The sequence below is a fragment of the Symphalangus syndactylus genome, chromosome 9 (genome assembly GCF_028878055.3).
Source record: "Symphalangus syndactylus isolate Jambi chromosome 9, NHGRI_mSymSyn1-v2.1_pri, whole genome shotgun sequence".
Lineage (NCBI taxonomy): Eukaryota > Metazoa > Chordata > Mammalia > Primates > Hylobatidae > Symphalangus > Symphalangus syndactylus.
In genome coordinates, this window is record NC_072431.2 from 120,066,161 (window position 1) to 120,085,104 (window position 18,944).

The 18,944-nt window shown below is 38.9% G+C and overlaps 1 protein-coding gene across 6 annotated transcripts in view; it reads left to right on the forward strand.

Annotated features, from left to right (window-relative positions):
* The window catches only part of SLC24A2 (solute carrier family 24 member 2), a 288,482-nt gene that overhangs the window by 173,674 nt on the left and 95,864 nt on the right, over positions 1-18,944 (forward strand). For all 6 annotated transcript variants that reach the window (XM_055294137.2, XM_063609090.1, XM_055294140.2 and 3 more), the window contains exons 3-4: positions 13,564-13,602; positions 16,236-16,344. In XM_055294137.2, coding sequence (XP_055150112.1) covers positions 13,564-13,602; positions 16,236-16,344 — 148 coding nt within the window. The remainder of the gene's footprint in view (positions 1-13,563; positions 13,603-16,235; positions 16,345-18,944) is intronic.

Here is an 18,944-nt window from a genome sequence, read left to right on the forward strand (position 1 = left end):
TTCATGCTAAAAACTCTCAATAAATTAGGTATTGATGGGACGTATCTCAAAATAATAAGAGCTATCTACAACAAACCCACAGCCAATATCATACTGAATGGGCAAAAACTGGAAGCATTCCCTCTGAAAACTGGCACAAGACAGGGATGCCCTCTCTCACCGCTCCTATTCAACATCGTGCTGGAAGTTCTGGCCAGAGCAATCAGGCAGGAGAAGGAAATAAAGGGTATTCAATTAGGAAAACAGGAAGTCAAATTGTCCCTGTTTGCAGATGACATGATTGTATATCTAGAAAACCCCATTGTCTCAGCCCAAAATCTCCTTAAGCTGATTAGCAACTTCAGCAAAGTTTCAGGATACAAAATTAATGTACAAAAATCACAAGCATTCTTGTACACCAATAACAGACAAACAGAGAGCCAAATCATGAGTGAACTCCCATTCACAATTGCTTCAAAGAGAATAAAATACCTAGGAATCCAACTTACAAGGGATGTGAAGGACCTCTTCAAGGAGAACTACAAACCACTGCTCAATGAAATAAAAGAGGATACAAACAAATGGAAGAACATTCCATGCTCATGGGTTGGAAGAATCAATATCGTGAAAATGGCCATACTGCCCAAGGTAATTTATAGATTCAATGCCATCCCCATCAAGCTACCAATGACTTTCTTCACAGAATTGGAAAAAACTACTTTAAAGTTCATATGGAACCAAAAAAGAGCCCGCATCGCCAAGTCAATCCTAAGCCAAAAGAACAAAGCTGGAGGCATCACGCTACCTGACTTTAAACTATACTACAAGGCTACAGTAACCAAAAGAGCATGGTACTGGTACCACAACAGAGACATAGATCAATGGAACAGAACAGAGCCCTCAGAAATGATGCCGCATAGCTACAACTATCTGATCTTTGACAAACCTGACAAAAACAAGAAATGGGGAAAGGATTCCCTATTTAATAAATGGTGCTGGGAAAACTGGCTAGCCATATGTAGAAAGCTGCAACTGGATCCCTTCCTTACACCTTATACAAAAATTAATTCAAGATGGATTAAAGACTTATATGTTAGACCTAAAACCATTAAAATCCTACAAGAAAACCTAGGCAATACCATTCAGGACATAGGCGTGGGCAAGGACTTCATGTCTAAAACACCAAAAGCAATGGCAACAAAAGCCAAAATCGACAAATGGGATCTCATTAAACTAAAGAGCTTCTGCACAGCAAAAGAAACTATCATCAGAGTGAACAGGCAACCTACACAATGGGAGAAAATTTTTGCAACCTACTCATCTGACAAATGGCTAATATCCAGAATCTACAATGAACTCAAACAAATTTACAAGAAAAAAACAAACAACCCCATCAAAAAGTGGGCAGAGGATATGAACAGACACTTCTCAAAAGAAGACATTTATGCAGCCAAAAAACACATGAAGAAATGCTCCTCATCACTGGCCATCAGAGAAATGCAAATCAAAACCACAGTGAGATACCATCTCACACCAGTTAGAATGGCCATCATTAAAAAATCAGGAAACAACAGGTGCTGGAGAGGATGTGGAGAAATAGGAACACTTTTACACTGTTGGTGGGACTGTAAACTAGTTCAACCATTGTGGAAGTCAGTGTGGGGATTCCTCAGGGATCTAGAACTAGAAATACCATTTGACCCAGCCATCCCATTACTGGGTATATACCCAAAGGACTATAAATCATGCTGCTATAAAGACACATGCACACGTATGTTTATTGCGGCACTATTCACAATAGCAAAGAGTTGGAACCAACCCAAATGTCCAACAACGATAGACTGGATTAAGAAAATGTGGCACATATACACCATGGAATACTATGCAGCCATAAAAAATGATGAGTTCGTGTCCTTTGTAGGGACATGGATGAAACTGGAAAACATCATTCTCAGTAAACTATCGCAAGGACAAAAAACCAAACACCGCATGTTCTCACTCATAGGTGGGAATTGAACAAGGAGAACTCATGGACACAGGAAGGGGAACATCACGCTCCGGGGACTGTTGTGGGGCGGGGGGAGGGGGGAGGGACAGCATTAGGAGATACACCTAATGCTAAATGACGAGTTAATGGGTGCAGGAAATCAACATGGCACATGGATACATATGTAACAAACCTGCACATTGTGCACATGTACCCTAAAACCCTAAAGTATAATAAAAAAAAAGAAATAAGTTAAAAAAATAAATAAATAAATAAAGTTGATCACCTGTAACCCCAGCGATTTGGGAGGCCCAGCGGGGAGCATTACTTGAGCCCAGGAATTCAAGACCAGCCTGGGCAACATAGTGAGATTCTGTCTTTACAAAAATAAAAATGAAAATAAACAACTATGATACCACAATGAGATATCACGGCACCTTTAGAATGAATAAAATTTCAAAATAGTGATAATATCAATTGCTACTAGAAAGCAGAAACACTTCATCACTCACACATTGCTGGTAAGAATGTAAAATGGTACAGCACTCTGGAAAATAGTTTGGCAGTGTTTTAAAACAAAGCATGGTCTTACTGTATGATCCAGCAATTGTACTCTTGGGCATATATCCCAGATAAATGAAACATGTTTACACAGAAACCTGTACATGAATGTTCATAGCAGCTTTTGTGACAATAGCCCAAAATGGTAAACTATCCAAATGCCTTTCAACGTGCAGATCATTAAACTGTGGTATATCAATACCATGAAATATTACTAAATAAAAAGGAACAAACTGTTGATACATACAGTAACTTAGACCCTAAGGAAATTATACTAAATGGAAAAAGCAAACCTGAAAAGTATACGTATGACATTATTCCATTTACATAACATTTATGAAATTATAGAAATTGATAACAGATTAGTGGTTGCCAGGGATTAGCAGGCAGGGGTGGGAATGGGTGTAGACATAAAGGGATAGCACAAGGGAGTCTTGTGATGATGTTATAGTTAATTATCCTGATTGCAGTGGTGGTTACTTGAAGCTACACATATAATTAAACTGCATAGAACTACATACACACTATGCACAAACACAAATAGGTGCACATATAACTGGTGAAATCTGAATGAGTTCCATAGATTGTACCAATGCCAACTTCCTAGTTTTAATATTGTACCATAGTTGTGCAAGATGTTATCATTGGAGGAGGTTGGGTAAAGGGTGCATGGGACCACCCTATACATTTTTTTTGCAACTACCTGTGAATCTATAATTATTTCCAAATAAAAAGTTATTTAAAATGTTTCCTAATAATACCTGCCACCTAAGATTATGAATGAGCATTTAGCCCAGTATTTCAACTGTAGTTAGTGCTCAATAAAGGTCAGCAAGGATTTTATATATTAACTGCTGCTGTTGCTACTTCATTGGAAGAATGTGTCTTGGAAGTGAGATTTAGGCTAGAATATACACTCCATGAAAGCAAGGATTTGGGCTATTTTGGTCACTGTTTTATCCCCACACCTAGAAAAATGTAGCACATATAAGATGCTCATTAAACATGTGATGAAGAATGAATGGGTGATTTTTTAAATGCCATGAAGGAGGATATTTGGCAAATCCAGCAAGAGGGAATAACATGGTAACATCCCAGGTAGGCACAGATAAAATGACAATTTGCCTGGATTCCCTAAGACAGCAAAGGATGGCAGATGGGGTGCAGGGAATGAGCTGAGATGTTGAGGATAAGTTGGAATCTTAATTTGACTTACTCTACCCTAAACTGCATCGGCCCCAGGGACAATTGAGAAGGTAACTGTCCTCATGTCAAGCCCCACTAATGGGACTCCTAGTCCTTACCATGTACTCTGTTTTCCAGGATGGCCGGGCATATCATGGTCAACACCCAGTGGAACGGTTTCTTACTGCCATGTTCTCCACTTCACTGCATGGTGGGCCTATTCCATTCAACCCTTTCACCAGCCGAAACAGAGGACCCCTACTGCACTCACCTCAGCCATTAGTAGTACAGGTCCAATTGGACCACCAAAAGAAAGACTGGCTCTCTCAGGTTAAAGGAGCCATACAACAGTGTCTGGGCACAGGGTCCCAGGGACGAAGCCAGAAAGTTTTTTAATGATGCCACTCTGTATTAGTCAAATAGTTTCCGCTGACCATACTGTAGGCCCCAACACTGGACCCAGTCACCTCCACTCTTTTGTGCCTCACGGTGAGTTTCCTGCATGTTTGAGAATCCTCCTTCCTTTCAAAGTTCTAATCTCACCACATATAGCCAGCAATCAAAACTTCTATGTTTGCAGAGCATCTGTGGGATGGCAGCACACTGGTGGGCAAAATTGGAAGTATAAAGATGTGTAATATGTAAGACCCCCTCACTCAAGAAGCTTACAAGTCCAGCAAAGCAGGCAAAATGGCAAACACAAGCAATCGGGAGCGTTATGAAATGATGACTTTAACACAGGAGTTCAAAGAAGGGAGGTTTGATATTGTTGCACTTCCACAGGAATGAGGAAATAGTGACCTGGTCAGAGCACACATCCCAGATACCTGGGAGGAGACTGATTCAAGAAGCAGTGGGTCACTCGCAGTATCAAATGCCAAGAGGAAAGTGACACAATTCAGTGTTGAACTGAAGAGAAGCTATTTACCTCCAGCCTCATTATGTATGAGCATATGGGCTCATTAAAAATATATAAGATCTGATTTAACTTATTTATTATTAAACATGCATTTACTGAGCATCAAGCACCACTATGCTAGGTACTGTGGAATAATATCAAATGAAATAGACATGGTCTCTGCCCTCAGAAGGGTGCTCAGTAGTGAAAAAGAGAGAGATGAAACAAATAATACAAAAGAATGAACTAGGGAGGAAGTAGGGAGGAGGGGACACACAGTGGAAATGGAATGTGGAAGTAGCCAGGCAGTGCTTGAAACGAACTGCTGCGTCCCACTTTTATAACTCATCTTCGTGACATGAATGAGTTTAGCTTCCTCTTGGCCTCTCTTGGGAAAGAAGAGCAGATCAGGGAGTGAGACTGGTTCTCATTATCAGTGCATTTTCAACAGAAAGTGTTGTATGCTTGATATCTGTGCCCTTTATTTTTCCCCAAGTTTACTTAGATTTGCATTTATATTATTAAATATTTAAATTGGGTTTACATGATGTTTTTGCTTCCTGGAAATTCCAAGACTAAATTCAGCAAATCTGGCATCTATATTCTTCTGCCTGTATGGAAATTGTGCCAGGGTCCTTTTGGAATCAGGTACTGATATGGTACCGTTGATATTTCTGAGATCAGAAGTTAAAACGTGGTGAAGAATTAATCTGCTATATTAATGAGGCTGCATTGTTTGTAGCTAGAAGACTATAAATATGAAAAGTTATATGTATAAAAATCACTATATTACATTCAAATTGCGGGGTTTTGCTCTCTTTGAGGTTCAGAGTTTCTTATTTTTAAAAAATCTCATCTTTTTTAAAATAAAAGATTGGCAAAAAAATTTTGTTACTGTTAATATTATCAAAAATTAAATTGTATCTTCAATTATATCAGTTTTAAAATGCATTTTAAATATCTAATGCCTTTTGCTCAATGAATTCTACTATTAATATAGGTGTTGTTTATAATTTTATAGACACAAGCTTGTTCTTTATACTTTTATAGTCTTTGCCAGCTTCTCTCCAAACAAGAATAGATGCTAAATCTAGAATTAATAAATGTATGATAAAATGTGACTACAAAAGTAATGATTAGGCCACAGGTAATCCTCTTAAGTATATTCTTAAATGTAACACTTAATTTTAAGTGATCTAATAATGACTACCTACCCTTTCTATCTAGTTAATTTAATGATATATTTATTCTGAAATGCAGGTTCCATAAGGACAGATGTTTTTGCTAGTTTGGGCCACACCTAAATCCCAGGAACCTAAAAGAATCCTTGGCCATTTATAAGTGTGTGATAAATATTATCAAATAATTACTGTTAAATGAATGAATTTTCTTTATTCAAAACTTGCCATTCACACTCTCTCACTGAAGCTTTAAACACCAAGAGTGACTATTTTCATTTTTTGAGCTTGTTCTTTCCCTGAAACAAAGAAAGAGCACTAGTCCTTGAAGTGTCAGAAATAAATCAAAGACTGAGCCCACCCAAACTTCCAAATAAACTAACTATAGAATGTCTCATGACCGCAGTGATAACTGGGACCACCAGGGGGCCCCTTTTTTTTCCCACCTACTGCTGAGCTATCAACTCCTTAATACAAGTCAACTTGAGATATGCAGCAACTCATTTGCAGTTTTACTTAAATCAATGCCGTTCTGAAGGCATAAAAAGTGCCTCTATGACCTTCAAGAGACAGAAATAATAATAGTAAATCATGACAATCGTAAGTGAGTCTAAATAATGATGCTGGAAGCGACAAAATAGCCTCTGTAACTTTCTCTACTCCCAGATACTAGCTTTTTGTACAAAATAAACACAAATCAAAGCTTTCATTCTGAATTCACAACAATCACTTGCCACTATTTTCTCACCTCCATTGGAAGTCAGAGCTCATAACAGTTCTTAATGTACGTGAACTATTTTTTACTGTATTTGAAGTTGTATTGTCTGCAGCCTCCTCAGGTCACTGCAAGGAAAATGCCACTTTCTCATTTCCGCAGCACTTAGGAAGGCTCTGGAGCCCAACTGTCTGAGTTCGTATCTGAGCTCTGCCACTTGCTGGCTATGTGGCCTTGGAAAAATTGTCCAACTCCATCAGCTTCAGGGTCCTCGTGTGTTAAAAGGGGGAGTATATGATTATAATACCTATTATTGTGAGGATTCGATGAGATATTATATATATAACACTTGGCACACATTATTACTAAAATCTGCCTCATTTGCTACAGAGTATTCTGTAGTTTGTTGCACACCAGCATTTGTTAGATCTTCTTAAAAAATCACATCCTCCAAGCTTGCCAAACCCTCACCTCGCAGGGCACAAGCAGCCCAGGACAGCTTTGAATGTAGCCCAACACAAATTCTTAAACTTTCTTAAAACATTATGAGTTGTTTGTTTGTTTTAGTTCATCAGCTGTCGTTAGTGTTAGCGTATTTTATGTATGGCCCAAGATAGTTCTTCTTCCAGTGTGGCTCAGGGAAGCCAAAAGGTTGGACACCTCCTGTCTTAGACACGTTCCTTAAAGGAAGTAAGGCAACCAGGACTTAATAGATGAATGCATATTGCATTCTTTACTAGTCAAAGGAAATTTGTGTGACTAATGCCGGAACACCACTAGCAGATTGTGTTTGATTGGCATATCAAAATTGTTCATTAGCAATTGTGAGAATTGCTAAAATGGTTCAACAAACTAAATTAGGAACATCTGGATTTTTCAGGGGAAGGCAAGAGATAGCAGGGGTAGTTGGGTTGTTAATTCCTAAATTAAGTGAATTAACACTGGTGCTTAGTATCCTAAGTACAGAAATAGCCTGAGGCCCTTCTTGCCTCTCTTTCTCCATTTGTAAGATGAGGATTGCTGTCTTCTAAGTACATACTTAATAAGAAAGATTAATTAATCTTTAATTGATTTAATAGGTAGACTTTAATAGGTAGACTTAAATAATCACCATTACTGTTAATTTAGCCAGTGACACAAACAGCTGAGGAGCTCCCGTAACTGACCCAGAAGCACACAGTTCTGTTCTGCCAGGGTGCTCTCACTCACCCAGGCCTCTTAATTGCATTTTAAGTAGCCACAGTTAGGGACCATGGAAGGCACAGAGGTGAATCCTGTCCTCAAGGATCTTACAACTTCCAGTATTAGGGAGGCTAACTGAAGGAGTTGGGTAAAAGATATTAACACATTCCATATAGCTTATCAATTCTATGAGAGGCATTGAAAGAATTCATTTTTAAAAGTTTGTGCTAATGTTGCAGTGGAGTGCACAAGATAATTATCTGGAATGCAAGAAAAAAATATTAAGACTACTATTTGTTATCTTTTTTAAAAGAGGGAAGAAATTAGTCCATGTTTTTATAATGGTTGCCAGTAGCACATAGATACATAAGTAGATAGGCTGGGAACAGTGGCTCACACCTAAAATCTCAGCACTTTGGGAGGCTCGGGTGGGAGGATCACTTGAGACTAGGAGTTCGAGACCAGTCTGGGCAATATAGCAAGACCCTGGCCTCTAAAAAGAATTTTTTTTTTTTGTAATTATCTGGGCATCATAGTGCTTTCCTGCAGACCCAACTACTTGGGAGGCTGAAGCAGGAGGATTGCTTGAGCCCAGGAGTTGAGGTTGCAGGGAGCTATGGTCGCCCCACTGCACTCCAGCCTGGGCAACAACAGAGCAAGACTCTATCTGATAATGGCGTATGATGAAGAAACTTTGGAGACTCTGATTACAATTGTGTAGATTTAACTTGTCAGTTAAATTCTGCTTCATGAAGTCACCCTGGCCCCCTTGCCTTAGTGAGTATTCCATATTCCAGATTGTTCTTTAACTGTTTCTAAACAATTTCTCTTCTACTCCTTCTATATTGGCGAAGTTATCTATTCTTCTCAAACTTTTTTCTACTATCTCAAATATTTCATGATCATGAAGATTATTCAAACAAATCATCAAAAGGCTTTGCTTCCAAAATGTGAGTTTTTCATTACCACACTTCTTACTTAGATCATTTCTACACCTTCTGTCCATCCCAGTGTATTTCTTTAAACTGGATTGTAAAGTGGGTACTCCTGCACCCTGAGCTGTCATCTTCAGCACTTCATTGTTCTCTGAGATTCCTTCTTTGCAGAAGGGCCATGATTGTCAGATAATTACCCAGCAACCAGTCAAAGTAATTTGAATTTAAATTTTTATTTCTTTCTTTAGGAATTTATTTAATTTCCCCTCCCTTAATGTTTTAGGGACTATGTTAAGACACAGTAAAAGGAGGGAGAAAGAGATGAGCTTCCATCTGACTAAGAGATGGTAGGGTGTTTTTCCTTTTATATTTCAGATTTGAGGCCTTTGCACCTTGTATCTAGTCTTCCCAATAGGCTTTGAGGTTTATTCATCTTTAACAAGGAGAGACATTTTGAGTGTTTTTATTTATTACAGTAATGTATTGAAAGAAAAAGGAAACATCATTTTATACTTTCATGTTAATTTTTTAAATGAAAATCAGTCGTTCAAATCATTCCTCACCAAATCTTCCTGAATTCTAAGACATTAAAATTCATGTCCATTGGAATATTGGATTAATATTCTAATCATGGGCATATTTGTTTCAGATTATTTTTTGACAAAATAATATGTTTAAGTTTATTTCTATAGACTTTATAATGCTTCCAGGTCCTTGGCATAATGCATTTTAGGCACATTTTGCAGGACTTGGTGGAATGTTAAAGTGGTGGAAGTTTATGGCTGTTACTGAGCTTTTGCAACAAACTGTTTATTGTTCTTCTATATCTGATGTCACGTCATTGACCAAAAAAAAATCCCTTAGTTTACACACTTGTCTTTTGGCTTATGAAGTCTTCATGGTGACCCATTTGATTATGTGATTTGGAAGTAGATAACCATGGACATGTTAGTATCCTCTTACTGAGTGGCCCTGAGGCAGCTGGACTGCAGTATTGGCCTAATTTTTATGTGTGTGAGGTGGGACTAGGGGACCGTATGTGGTGAAAGGCTATATACAAAGTTCCGTCAAAACTACACTTTATAGTCAGCAAAATCATTTCTGGCTTTCAAGGATCAAAGGAAGAAAGAAAATTTAAGGACTTGGGACTGATTTACCGCATCAAAATGCTATCCAAATGGACTATGCATTTTATTATCTGGGATGGAAGCATAAATGGACAATTTCAAAACACCTATCAAATAAGTAGCAAAATTCCTATATAGAAATGGGATTTCCGGCAGGGCGCAGGGCTCACACTTGTAATCCCAGCACTTTGGGAGGCCAAGGCAGGCAGATAACCTGAGGTCAGGAGTCCGAGACCAGCCTGGCCAACATAGCAAAACCCTGTCTCTACTAAGAATACAAAAATTACAGGCGGGCACCTGTAATCCCAGCTACTCGGGAGGCTGAGGCAGGAGAATTGCTTCAACCTGGGAGGCAGAGGTTGCAGTGAGCTGAGATCGTGCCATTGCACTCCAACCTGGGCAACAAGAGCAAAACCCCATCTCAAAAAAAAAGAAAAAAAAAAGAGAAAAAAGGAAATGGGATTTCCACCAGGAAGGACAATAGAGATTAAAGGCATCTTCCAGTTGCTCAATTTAAGTGCAATCACCATATGACTAATTTGAGTCATTGAGAAGGAGGCCAGTTTAATTGAATAGAGGTTTGAATTACAGAATATTTTCTTGTAAGTAGAAGATGGCCTGCCAAAGTCTTGCTTTCATGAATGGAGAGGGGAGTCTGTGTTGGCACACCAAAGCCCTAACCTGAGACCTTCAGGATGTAGTTTATGAATTCTTTTAAAGAATCCTCAAAGAATTGCTGTGTGTGTACTATGGATTGGCTTAACAGATTTTTTCTACAGCTATAGGAAATTTATTTATAAATATATTCGTTAAATTTATTTATTTATTTATTTATAGGAATTTGTTAAGCCAATCCATAGCATGCTGACCACCAGGAATTGGGCTTTCATATTAATACAGCCCAAATGAGTGGTATTTTGGTGTGTTTAAAGTTAAGGGGGTTAAAAAGCAAAATGCATCATAAGAATGCCAAGATTAATCCTTAGAGTCATGTTAGTCTTCTTTTGAAGAAGTTGTCTTTTGTAATATCCCATGGGTTAGAATAAACTTGCCATATATTTAATGGCCCTGAAAATAAATTCACAACACTAGGCCAACCCAAAACCCACTGGCTATACACATTAAAATCATTTCTTTGTCACCTTCACTAGTTACTTCTCGTGTAATTAAACTCCTTTAAAATTGAAATTGTAATGTAATCAGCTGCATATTGCCAGGACTGTGAGGCTGCTTCAGGATGCAATTAGAGCAAGGCTAAGTCAGGTGAACTTCGAATTATCAGTAGTTGTGGGTGAGCCCCTGGAAATGGGCAATTACCATCATATGTCACACTTCTTACCTCTTTTGCAACAGGGCTACATAAAAGGAAAGTAGAGGGGTGTTTTAATGGCCTCCGCTGCCATTTGTGTGTATACCTAAATTTACATATTATACCCTGATGTATATGCATGTCTGCAGATTACACTTGAAAGAAAACGAATGATGTCAACTGCAGACATTAAACAGTGGGATATTTTGTAGAGAATTTCAGGCCTGTCTCTGCACTCAGTTTTTTCTCTGAAGAGTCTATGTACAAGGCATTTTCCTTCCACTTTTTATGTTTTATGATCCTCCTTGCTGTGAGAGAAAAAGGAAGTCGATAGAGTAGATATTTTTTTCTTCTTTTCAGACCAAAAGACAGGTTTGGATTTTTTTTTCCTTCCTTAAATCATGTATTTAGATATATTTTTTAAAATTCAAACTCTCAGCTGGTGACGTTTCTGCCCTTATAAAGCCCACTTTTTCTCTCCCCACTTTCATCCCGTTCCTTCATGTTTTGTGTTAACACTGTGGTATCAATTCCAGCTCATAATTATTGGTCTCTCATTTAGCCACAAGGTGTAAATTTGCTGACTGACCAGGCGTGCTCTGACAGTTAATCTCAATGTATGTCTAAAGGCTGAGCTTGCGGCCCTGGAAAATTTCCCTGAGGGATTGCTCTGTAGACTGTGAGGCCATTTGATGAGCTGTCTGATGTGGAAGGAAAGAAAAGGAGAGCATCTGCCAGAGAGAAGCAGGATCATACAGTGCCTTTCAGAGGAAAGTGGGAAATCAAAGGACAGTTTCCTGTCCACTCCAGTTCCGCAAGCAGGCTCTTGGGAACTAGGGCATCGGGATATTTCCCTATTAGCGTTTTTAGAGAAGTCACTGAGAGAGAGCCCCCAACCCAAGGGTTAAGGCAAATTTAGTGATGCCCACAGGCTGTTCTCAGAAATTACCACCAACGCAGAACCCTTCTGTCTATGTCTGAGACTTGCAAGTTCTTCAAGAGCCTATAAAAATGCTTGAAACCAGAAGGGGAAAAAAACACATTGGTATTGACTCCAGAATCCAAAAAGGGTCTACAAAAATCAAAATTATTAAATGTCTAATTGAATGTCCACAAAATATTTAGCATCAACCTCATTAAGTATTAAATTTCACTTTCTTAAAAATCCATTACATGTGAAAACAAATTGTAGATTTGATTTTTTCACTTTGCAAGATTTTGAGCGTGCTAATCCTAACTTAAATGAATGGCACATAGCAAATAATTTGAAATTCAAAATTATAAGAATCTTTTCTATTTTTTTTACACAAAACCGTATATTTTAGGTAATTGTATATTGTAGATGGGATGTGAGGACATCTTAATATCTTTACGTGATATGTGTGGTAGACCCTAAAACAGAAAGCCTAGAGCACACGAAGGTTTTAAAACAGTTCTGCATCTGGCTACTCTCCTCCAAGTATGTGATTATTCCTGAAGACAGACATCTGTTCAGACCCTAATGGGGAGGACCAGAAGGTCAGACGGGGCAAGGGTTCCAGTTTGTTCTTGCTGTCTGCACCTGTAGTTGAGGTGAAGTGACGAAGGTGGTATCTAAGCATGAGGAACTATTCACCAGGCATCTGTATCTCATTGGAAAGATCCCAGGGTGGTCCCCGGTTCTGGTGAAGAAGGAGAGTTCCCATTGAGTTGAGGAAGTAAAAGCTGTCCAGGTGGGTCATGTGGGTAGAATTCCACTGCCCCCTTGTCTGAATTGCAGCGGTTTACCAGGCCTTTATGTGCCCTTGTGTTCTAATCCACATTTCTCAACTGGACAGAGACTTCTATTTTTAGAATAGAAAACTTGAGGTGATGGGAACAGAAGGAAAGATGGGTTATCTGATTTTCATATGGGATGATCCTAGTCTTTAATCCAGTGGCCTAACTTCTGTGAGCTTCATTTTATTCATAATACATGGAGCAATGAATGCTGACTCCCCCCAAAACATATAGGAAATGACATTTCTTTGCAATCCCATCCCCCGGTAACAACCACTAATAACAGTTTGGTATCATTCTTGCAGAATTTTTTTCTTTACATGCACTGAAGTATTAATTTATTTTCCTTTATGAAATGAAACAATAAATATTTATAAATGTTTAATTTTTTCAGTTATCAATAGATATTTTCCATGTCAGAACATGTGAATTACCTCATTCATTTTAATGATCACATACTATTCCACTGCATGGCTGGGCCACGGTTGACTTAACTGCTCTGTATTGCTGGACATTCGGGTTGGCCATTCAACTTTGACCTTTCAGGAGAATGAATCATATACCTAAATAAACCATTATATTTTGGCTAGAAATATACATCCTCAGTCCTCTGTTTTGGCTTAACTCATCCTAGGGGTAGAAAGAATGAAATCTTCCCCTATACTGATGCTTGTTATTAAATGTAAATGCCATATGTGATTCTTCACTTATTTATTTGTCTTTTGTCTTTGCCTTTTTCTCTTATGCAGCCATCTGCAGCCAGGGACAAGGATGAACCGACTCTACCGGTAGGAAGCAGTGGCTTTGTCTGTACCTGCTTGTGTGCCTGTGGAGAGTGTGGGGCGGGGGTGGGAGTGAGAGGGGTTTGTGTGCTCAACACATTACTCTCTCCCTTGGAATACTTAAATAGTCTAACCCCTGGTGTGTACTTCTACTCTGTGCTACAATTAGTGATGACTGAATTCTGGCATTCATGGACACGTGTCTTCTGGGACTAGGTTTCAAAAGTTTGAATTTTCTCTTCCATTTGGTATGAACTTTTGTAGAAGTTGGAAGAGTGAGATATTTCCAAATTGCATTCCAAGGGATGTTGAACTAATATTTGGGGGTAATGTGGGATCTAATGCTCAATGTTTGTTTTCTTTGTGTATCTGCATACACATACTCTGGTTGGAAATTTCTTTTGGTCTCATCAAAAGAAATGCTGCATGAGAACTATATGCTTAATGTATATATAATACACAAAAGAATGCTTTCAGTACTTCTCTAGATGTAATCTTTTTCAAATGAAGATCTCCACATCAGAGTTCTTCCAGTTTTGCAGAATAAGGACCATAATAGTTACGACAAGTTATTATTGATAAACACATTTTCGAGTTCCTATTTAATTAACACATCACATTTCAGATTTTGCAGCATGGTAAAGAAACAACCTTCAGAATTTTTGTGTTCAGCCATCAAACAGTGATTACATTTCCATTTTATTCAGGTCTTCTAAGTTTTCTCCTAAAATGTTTTGAACCTTAATCATCTGAATCCTCTATAACTAATAATACAATGCATTAAAAAATGTTTAAGACTTTCAAGGCTAAAAGAGTTAGTAATAAAGATACATATGACCCTGTCCTTCCTCCTGTAATGCTCAGGGCAAAGACATAACATTCATTGAGAGCCCATAGAATACACCTGATCCAGTACCAGAATACGAATACAGACTCAATCTCTTCTATTAAGGAGCCATAATCTGGTTCACCATTGAGACACCAGTAATCCCCACTGTTTCTTTTCCAACCCTATTGAATTGGCAATGTGATTTTCAATAGAATATTATAATAAATCACACTAAGAGAGCCAGATTTCTTCGGGTATCTCATAGTGAGATTTTTCTCATACTTTCTATGGGCTTCAGGTTTGTCTCCAAATGTGTGGACCATGATTGTTAACAAGTGTTTTACAAAATAAGATCCTATGGATAATAGTTTGGAAACACTGCCCAAGTTAATCAAGTTAAACAGATTTCTGTAGTGTTAGACTTAGTGGGCTAATGTGTAGTTTGAAACCCTAAGGTGAGTTGGTCTAGAATATAGCACTTTCCAATATATATCAAATATGTATTTGATCATGGAGTCTCTTATGGGACATTTTTGGGGAAGCCCCCTTGTGGGTCTGGAGTATGATGGAATATTTTGGAAAACCCTGTTATGCAGAAGTTTGAAAGACATAGTGGAGAATAGTATTTTATTTTTACCTGCCCCAGAAAATTTACATGTCAAACTTTTACACTGAAAGTTCAATAAGAAATTAATTCCCTTACATTACAATACCTTTCAACTCCTTAAATCTGTCTGTCTATAAAGCTTGGCTGCCTCAGAGAGTCTTCCCTTGTGATGATCAACACAAAATCAACCATGGGGAGACAGCAGTTCCTATTCAGGATAAAAACCCATCAAAATACAGAGGGTTTGGGAGTTTTTAGGTTGTTTGCTTTTGAAGATAGAAGAAAAAGAGTTTGTCAGTAACCTTATCTCTAGATATTCATTCTTCCTTCTCACCTACCAGTTCCATTTATTTGGCCAAAGGATCACAACTAGTAGTTTGTGCAACAGGAGCCCCCCTCAGAGTCGGGAGAGTTCTCATGGTTTCATGATAAGAGCTTCTGCTCCTTAAATCTCATTTAACACAGGCTATGCTGCTTTCTGGATTAGAGCTGTAGTCCCAGGGTAGAGATGAGGTAGCCCAGGAGATGTGCAAGACTCTGGGAAGCAAGGAGACTTTGGGAAGCAAGGAGAAAATATTAGCACCTTCGTCGTTTACTGTGTTATTCTTCTTAACTTCTATTTTTGAAAGTGTTTTTATATGTTCGTATTTTAGTATGTGTATCTATGCAGATATGGGCATAGAGCCTATTTATATACATTTAAACATTTTACTGATAGGATGCACACTTCAAAAATGTTAGAGACCACCCACTGGTTTAGAGAACAGTCTTTGAGAAAAGCAGACTTGGGATCCATTCCTCCAGCCTCTACTTCTTGTCAGTGTGACTTGGACACCTCATTTCACTTCTCTGAGATGAAATGTCCTCATCTATCTAACAAGAATAAATAATAGCATCTAGTTCATAGGGTTCATTTTGCAAATAAGATAAATGAAGGGATGTGAAGCATGTAACACATTGTCTGGCATTTACAAAGCTCTCTTTAAAAAGGGAAGCAATGCGTTCATTTAGTAGGAAAGAATGCGACAGAGCCATTCCCTCAGGGGCTTTGAAATGTGCTTTGAAATGTACTTTTAAAATCTTTGGCTCAATAGTGTGTGATCATGTGACAGAAATGAGTGGCCACCAGAGGTGAGGATCTTGTCTATAATGCACTTGCCTTTCATTCCTGAGACTAACCACCTCTTTGGTTTCTCTGCTCAGGCTAAGCCACGTCTCCAGCGAGGTGGAAGCTCTGCCTCCCTCCACAACAGTCTCATGAGGAATAGCATCTTCCAACTCATGATACACACCCTTGACCCACTCGCCGAAGGTAAACATTAAGCTTTGGTTTGGGAACTTGTTTGGGGGGAAAAGGATGTCAAAAGCCTTCTCTGCATAAAACATGTTTGTGCTGTCGTCATGCACGCCTGCCAGCCTCCTCTTGTTTAGCTTCTGCCAGAAGCAGCCCTGGCCCTTTGACGTGCTTTATCTGCAACAGCTCCGTTCACCATCAGTGGTTTTTGTACCAGGAGAAGGATGTGAGGTCCGTGTGCTGATTCTATCTTTTGATGCCTCCAGCATAAATATAGTTTGTTATGAAGCAGAGAGGACAAAAAGGCTTCCCTCCCTTCCGGCTAAAGTAACAGTTCTCTTTTGTCATCATTTCTAAGTTTCAAAACAAAATTGTGTGTGAAGATAAATTGTGCATCTTAAAAAATAGAGAAAAAGAACTCTTTGATTTAGGAGGTCCATGAGTGGTTTGGGGAGTGATATTCATGGCAGAACATTGAGACTGTACTGATTCTTTGGCAATTGGAGGGTGGGAGGTGAGCATCTATGCATCTAAAAAGCCCTCTCTTCGAGAAGTGCTTAGGAGCTGTCATTGGAGACCCAAAAATCCTGGCTCATTTCCCAGTGTAATCACATGAACCATCACAAACAACCCATTGTTGTGTACTTCCAGTGTTACTCAGTCACAATGAGGCCAAATACATTGTGTTTCTTCAACTGCATAAATATTCCCCAAAATTATTTTCAAGTCGATAGATATCAGATGTGTCAAATAAATATTAGTTTTGCCACTAGTAAGGGTTCAGATATAACCAAGTATGTTCTCTCTTCATCCCTGGACTTTATAATTGGGTTCAATGTTACACAGGAGCTAATAGAGCCTAGGAAATAGTTACATGCCACTGAATGAAGCCAGGGGATCTGATTGTTGAATCATGTTATATGAATCAGAGATCTTACCCAATATCAGGGTTTGCTAAATAATTTCAAGAATATAAGCAATCAAGAAGTTCATATGAGGTAAAGAAAAATCTGTGACCCAAGAGTGGCTCCCAAGGGCCTATCTTCCTTCACTGGACGTGCACCTCACTCAGAATAATAGGTAAGGAACACAGGGTCGCCTCTCCTTGCAGAGCATGGGGCATTTCAATCACAAAACATCTTCCTGTTACACCACAGAGAGTTGTATAGCTGATGTGATATTCTCCAAGAAGCCTTCCTCCACAGGTCCTGGGATCTGTTTACTAGAGGTAATTCTTAGCCAGGGACATCCTAAATATCATTACTCTATCTACACAGAGGTCCATTTGACAAGGATGTTAGACCTGGTCATGAGCCTTCTTTTCTTTCCCCTGGGATACACCCCCAGAGAAGGGAGTAAAGAGATTGCAGGCCAACTGCTTTGACTCCTTCCTCCCAACTACTAAGCAGTTGTGTGACTTTGGGCAAGTTAGGGTCTCTCTAGTATTTGGTTTCATCATCTATAGTAATATTAATAGTTACCTTTGGCACCTTACAGTTGACAAAGCATTTTCACCTCTGTAAACTTATGCTTCACAATAATGCTTCATAGCTAACATTATTATTCTCCTTTCACAAAATATAGCACCACCAACATGGACCTCAAATGTATCTACTGCTCTCCCTCCTGCAGCACTTTATTCCAAACCATCTCCATCACTTGCCTGCATTCCTGCAGTAGCTTCCTAGCTGGCCTTTCAGTTCTTCCATTGCCACTGCCTAGACATATGTTCCACGCAGCAGCCCAAGTAATCTTCTTAAAAAGTAAATCAGGTTATGTCATTTCTACTTATAACCTTCAGTGGCTTCCCAGGGCTCTTAGGAAAATTGTGAAATCCTTGCACAGCTAGTAGTTTGTGCAAAAGGAGCCCTCCTCAAAGTCAGGAGAGTTCTCATGGTTTCATGATGAGAGTTTCTGTTTCTTTGAATCTCACTTAACACAGGCCATGCTGCTTTCTGGATTAGAGCTGTAGTCCCAGGGTAAAGATGAGGTAGATCAGGAGATATGCAAGACGATCCTTTGGGAAGCAAGGAGAAAATATCAGCATCTTCATCATTTACTTTGTCATTCTTCTTAGCTTCTATTTTTGAAAATGTTTTTGTTCATTTTTTAGTATGTGTATCTATATATAATACATAGGAATATAGATATAGACATGAATATAGATACCTATTTATATACATTTAAAAATTTTGCTGATAGGATGCACAATTCAAACATGTTAGATGGCATTTGGAGGCTGGGATGTGAGCCAAATCATGGTCTACGACAGGGGTCCCCAGTCCCCAGGCCATGGACTGGTACCAGCAGGAGGAGAGCAGGCATTACCGCCTGAGCTCCACCTCCTCTCAAATCAGCATTTGCATTAGATTCTCATAGGAGGCCGAACCCTATTGTGAACTGTGCATGAGAGAGATCTAGGTTGTGTGCTCCTTATTCGAATTTAATGCCTGATGATCCGAGGTGGAACAGTTTCATCCCCAAATCATCCTCCTTGACCTGGCCATGGAAAAATTGTCTGCCCCAAAACCCAGTGTCTGGTGTGAAAAAGCTTGGGGACCGCTGGTCTACGTGATCTGCCTCTTGCTCCAAATTCAATTTCACTCTGTTTTAGCCAC